At 45.4% G+C, this 5,993-nt stretch overlaps 1 protein-coding gene across 5 annotated transcripts in view; it reads left to right on the top strand.

Moving 5' to 3' along the window:
* agap1 (ArfGAP with GTPase domain, ankyrin repeat and PH domain 1) overlaps positions 1-5,993 on the top strand; it is a 117,496-nt gene that overhangs the window by 11,561 nt on the left and 99,942 nt on the right. The window contains exon 1 of one of the 5 annotated variants that reach the window (XM_014008547.1): positions 3,993-5,266. The exons of 2 other annotated variants lie outside the window; for them this stretch is intronic. In XM_014008547.1, coding sequence (XP_013864001.1) covers positions 4,309-5,266 — 958 coding nt within the window. In that variant the 5' untranslated portion in view covers positions 3,993-4,308. Of the gene's footprint in view, positions 1-3,992; positions 5,267-5,993 lie in introns of those variants that run through there. 2 more of the 5 variants (XM_014008546.1, XM_014008548.1) reach the window with 2 other exon arrangements.

Below are 5,993 nucleotides of genomic sequence, written 5' to 3'. Positions count from 1 at the left end.
CGATACGATTATGCCCAACCCTAGTTTTTGGTCTGTGGGGGGAAACCAGAGTACCTGGGAGACTTCACCTAAAGAATAATAGTCTCTCTTAATCTGAGCCAYAAGGCAAACAGATCAGAAACTGCAAGAGCCGGTCGGAACCTGAAAGAGACGTTTGAAGCTGGTTAAAAACTGCTTGGAGCCTGTCAGACCCAGTTGGTTCCAGGTTGTATAAGGAGTTGGACTTCCTGGTGCTTTCACTGGTGGATATGGTCTCTTTAGCTCCTTGTTTCCTCTTGACTTGTCTCCTCTCCTTGAACCCCGCCTTGGCCTGTCAGTATTTCAGTGGTTTTAGATTAGAAAGTATGTTAGACACCAGAACCACGTCGTCTTTGTGCAGGAAGTTTGAGAGTGAAGCATTGTGGGAGAAAACTGTGTGGGATGTTGGACTTCCTGTGGAAAACCAGAGGATGACAGAGACACCTGCAACGCCCCCTACTGGCTCTGCAGAGAATAAAACAACTCATTCTGTTCAGCTCAAGGTTTTTTTCCCTAACAAATGATCTTAAAATCAGTTTTATTGTAGTTCTGATGTTTTTATTGTTGGAACAGTTTGTTAGCTTTTATGTTTTAATAAAGTCTGTATTTTATCTTTAATCCTGCTTCTTTTCTTACATTTTGTTTTGAAATGCATCTGTTCAGGGGTCAGAAGTGTGTTTAAAGCTTCATGTTTTAGTTCACTTCTGACTGAAAACTCATGCAGTCTGAAAAATATCTAAACTTTTTAAAACAAAAAGGATTTATTCCACATATTTTCACTTGTTTGATTTTTAAAAGAATTAAAGTTTGAGTCTTTATGCAATTTTGTGTCAGATTTACTTGTTATTTCTTTGTAAAAATCTTTAACTCGCTGCAGGTCTTAGAATCAGAAATGATCAGATTTCCTGTTTCTTTTATGGAGTTTGAATGCATCATAGGATGTATGGCAGGCCGCTTCAGAAAGCATCTGTTACCATGACAATGGCTCCCTGCAGCTGCATCACTGAACAGGAAGAAGACCAGCTGCAGGGCTGTGTCCTTTCAAAGTAAAAGCCAGGTGGTGGCGCACTGCTGTGTGTCGAGCAGCAGAGGGCGTGAGAGACACGAGGCATGATGGGAAGTTTTACTGTAGTATTTATATTTATCATTTTTAACATTTACAGAAATTTAAATCAAAATAAAAGATTGACTTTTTTATCTGTTAATATTTAAAACTCAGAAAAACAACAAATCTATCTAAACAGAAGTATTTCTACTCRTATTTATGTTTCAGAAATTGTTTAATTGTTAGTTTCAGTATTTTAAAAGAAGGAATAAATGGATTTAACTTAACTTTATTATTTTTTGCATACTTTAATCTTTTAATTTCAGTTCATCTCACTACAATTCATTTAACATTAATTAACCTTTTGATGCTTAAATAAAACCCTTTTTGACTTTTATTCAAACTGTTTTTATTTTTCTGACTCCGTGTCGTCGTGTTTAAAACTGAGATGAGTTCTGAGCCTCAGACTGGACCTACGGTGTCCCTGAGGGCTCAGAACAAAGACCACCGCCCGTCTGTGTGCTCACACAGGCCTCGCCCCCTGTGGTCTCCATGGTAACGAGTCGGGATGGGGCCGGTCTCCTCTCTCTTTGAAGCAGTTTCAGGTTTGGTTTTCCCCCTGCTGGGAGACCTGATGTTTCCACAACAATAACAACAAACAAACAAAGGTGTAATTGTTTTGTTGTTTACAACGGTTCGGTTTTACCTGACGTTTCTCCTGTTCGACTGATTTCTTCTCTCGTCTGCTGCTGTTTACCTGCTCTCATCATCCTTACAGGTGAGAACAACAAACAAACATTTGTTTGTTTCGGTGGTTATTGACATGTTTGTGTCAGGATGTGTTGAAGGAGAACAAGGTCAGAAAGATGAAGAGCTGCTGCTCCTCCTCCTCTGACCCACTTTCTGTCTCCTGAGAGTCAGGAGGGGGAGGAGCTCTGAGGACAAGTGCAGGAGGAACACGATGCTGGACCCAAGTCTTGATGAGACCTGGTGTCAGACTGGATCTGGGCCCTGGTGTCAGGCTGTGTGTCCGGTCCAGTAATTGGCTCAGTAATCCACAGCAGGGGTTGACATAAGAGCTTTTAGGTTGTCAGACGACCTATTTTTGTTTGGGACAACCACATCCTGGATTTAAGTTTGCCACCATGACGCCAGATTTCTGTCATCTGAGAAAACGAAAGGAGTAAATCCATTCGACCAGTGATGATACTGGTTTTAAACTGACGGCTCTTTCAACCAATGAAGAGAACCACAGTGAGTGTTTTACCCGATCAGAGCAGAGTCGGGTTGGTCAGGTCTGATTAAAGTGGTGTTTCAGAACAGAACCTAGTGAGGTCCAACTCAGTTCTACATAAATAAACATTGATTTATTTTAGGTTAATTTATTTATAATATCAAATAAAACCTGCTTCTGATTGGTTAATCCAGTTTAGATGAGAGTATTTTTATGGGTTGGACCATATTCTAACTGGGTTGTTTGTGGCCCGTGGACCTTCAGTTCAAAACACTATTTTTTAGATGTTTCTGATCAGAAGGACTTTCCAGAACACTGATGTGAACTYGGGTTGAAGCCGTAACAGAACCAGGTTCCTGTCAGATGGTTCCTGTAGAGTTTAAATGAGTCCATTGATTCTGTGGAGTGAAACACAGCCAGCTACATTAACGTTTAGTGATTGTGCCGCCATCTTGGTAGGAGCTACATGGTGTCCTTACACCCTGGCAGAGTGGCAGCAGATCACTAAAAGAACAGAATAGACCTTTATTATCATTGAACACATGTAGCAGTCCTGTGTCCCAACAGATAAGACAAATATAAAYACCAACATAGTAAAAACTCACACAAAAAGGAAAAAATAAATAAATAAAGCTTCTGCATTTTTTAGCATCAGTGACAGATTATGGACCATATTTTCGTCTGACTACATGCCATGAAATTATCTGTGTTAAAGTGATCAGTTCATTTATAACTTTCAGAAACACAAGTAATTCTGTAGAACACTAAGTCTATTCAGTTTCAGAACCTTTTTAGGAAGAAACAGCAGGACGGACTCATGTTCTGTCAGGTCACTAAAAGTTTAAACCTCTGGACCTGAGTGGTCAGAAACAGCTGGTTACTGTGGATGAAATTCTGCTCATTATCTTGCATAATAAAAATCTGTTGAGTTCTACACTGTCCCATTAAGTAAATTACCATATTTATTTTTACACTGGGAATATTTGTCTAATCCACTGAATTATCCCATTATTATTATTACTGGACTTCTGTAGTTGCTGTAAAAATAAGGTGGGGAAGCCCAGTTTATATCAGATTACTTAATTTATGAGGAGAAAGATGACATAAAGTTATTAATCTGTGGCTGCATAGCTCTGGTCAAATTTAACAGACATGTAAAGAATTTAATTAAAGTTCTGGCGTGGTCGGGTTACAGTGATTACAGAACTTGGTCACTTGATCACAGTGGTGGTGTTGGCTCAGTGGTTTTGGTTCTGACAAGGCAGACCGGGCCTGTAGGGAGACTCATGATCGCACTTTATGTGGGATGATTCATGATTGTTTCTGTAAAATATGGAGCAAGCTGAAGCGTTAACATGTGAGGGAGCTCCTCACAATATGGCTGCCATAAATCTCACCTACTGCTATCAGTGGCCGCTCCAGTGTTTCTGTGCTCCGCTCCTGGTTTTCTCCGGGTCTTGTGTGTGTTGAGCTCAGAGAGCGGCAGGACTCCCCGGGTCTCCCGTAGCAGAGTTTCTGTCAGTCTGTCAGCGGACTGAAAGCAGAGCAGCGCTCTGTCTCCGGGTGTTCCTCCCCCCGGTGTTTGGGCACTTTGTTACCGGTGTTACGGCACTCTCTCCCCGGTGTTTGGGCACTTTGTTACCGGTGTTGCGGCGCTCTCTCCCCGGTGTTTGTGCTCCTGCTGGAGGAGACCGGCTCCCTGCTCTCCTCTCTGCCGGGAATGAGCTCACACAACTGGAACAGAGCCTCCGGCTCCGTACGGGACAGGGAGCTGGACTGAGAACCGTGGATTTCATGGAGGGTCGGAGCCTGGTCTTGCAGAGTTCGGACAGAGGAAGAAGACTTTCTCCGCTGGGATGAAGAGGGGGTGCGTTTCCTGTGACGGAACTGTGGATTTGGATTATAAAATGGATTCTGGTGTTTAATCTGAAGGGGATCTGGTCTTTGGAAAGGTTTTAATTCTGAGCGAGTCTGGTCTTGGATTCTACAGAACCCGTTCTCTGCTGAGGTGATGTACCTGCTGGACCAGATGGAAAGAGGAACTCCTCAGAGGAAAACGGTCTACAGGATCTCCCTGACCCTGGTAAAGAGGGAGACCCTGGATGATTCTGGGGGGAAGTCTGGGTCCTTCAGGAGGAAGGACTCAGTTCTGTTGGAGGAGCTGAAGGAGGTGCAGGATGAGTCCGAGGACCTGTCTTGGTCTCGTGGCTTCATGAGGACTTTCAGAACCTTTAGCACAGGTCAGCTGGAGCTGGGCCGGCTGAAGGTGTCCAGGAAGCTGCAGAAGGTCCGCAGTCCATTGGTAGAGACCCGGGGTCCAGCTCCAGGCCAGGAGGATCCATGTGGACCTAATCCAGATACCTGCGCTGGAACTGCTGTGGAGAAGAAGAAGAGGTTCCTGAAGACCAGGAGTGTAGAGGACAGGAGCTCAGAGCCTCCTGTGAGGTCCCCATCAGGGAACAACGGGACCCCCTCCAGTCCTGCGACCCCTCCTCTAAAACCAGGTTTCCTGCGCCGCAGCTTCAGTTTCAGACACAGGATCAGTGGAGACCTGCTCCGTCTGCRGACCCTCTCAAAGGACCATGAACACCATAGTTCTGGATCCCTCAGTCCAGCTGCTGCAGAGACCCCGGCTCCCAGATCCTCACAACCCCCCAAGGAGAAAAGTCGGACCCTGGAGGTTGGAGCTGTCCTCAATAGGACCGACTCCCTGACAGAGCTGATCCGCTCTGAGAGGGCAAGAGGGGCCAAGAACCGGACCCTGGACAATAGTGACCTGCTGGAACTGGCAGGGGGTGCCCGGTCCTCTGACAGGAAGCTGACCCGGTTCTTCAGTGGGATCTTCTCCAGGAGAGACAGACCGTCAAGTCTGTCTGGGAGTCCGATCCCAGGGAGGTCCCTGAGGCGCACCAGGAGGACTGTGGTGTCCCAGTCCAGTTCTGAGAGCATCAACGGAGCCAGCACCGAAGGTAACTATTCAAAATCTGGTCCTTAGCAGGTGGTCCGGGTGGTCCAAGGTGGTTCAAGATCAGTTAAGTCAAAACTAACTTTGTGTTGGTCTGGATCGGGTCTGGTCCGTTTGTTTGTTGGGTGGGGTCTCCTGGAGGTTCTGTTTGTTTTAGAGCCAGGAAAATGTTTGTTTACTGCTGGTGGATTCACTGGACCTGAAGCTGGTCAGGTCCAGTGCCAGGACCAGGACAGACTGGTACAGACCTGGACCAGATTAGACTGGTCCAAGCTCTGTGAAACCCCAGCAGCTGATGATGTTTAATCTAAACAAACTTCGTGTTTCCTCTCAGAATAAAACTGAGGGACTGGTTTCAGAGTTCTGATCAGACCCACTCTGTTCTGGTTCTGATGGACTGTTTGAGTCCAGCCTGAACTTCAAATCTAATTTATTTATTAAGAACATTTTAAACTAACTGTTTATGTTGAAAGATGGATTTAAAACTCAGATCAGGTCCAAGACTCAGAACCTGGTCCAGGTCTGGACCTCTTTCAGGTGGTTCTCCTCTTCCTGCCTCTCCACAGGGATCCTCCTCAGACCCTGAGGGGCCCAGGGCCTGGGGGTGGACCAGCAGGTTTTAGGGAGGCGGTCTGAAGTCCTGCACATTTCTGGGATTCCTCACAGGTTTCTGCACCTGTGTGTGTGTGTGTGTGTGTGTGTGTGTGTGTGTGTGTGTGTGTGTGTGTGTG

This window comes from Austrofundulus limnaeus, unplaced genomic scaffold (assembly GCF_001266775.1).
Source record: "Austrofundulus limnaeus strain Quisiro unplaced genomic scaffold, Austrofundulus_limnaeus-1.0 Scaffold51, whole genome shotgun sequence".
Classification (NCBI taxonomy): Eukaryota; Metazoa; Chordata; class Actinopteri; order Cyprinodontiformes; family Rivulidae; genus Austrofundulus; species Austrofundulus limnaeus.
This window is presented reverse-complemented; position numbering and strand designations above follow the sequence as displayed.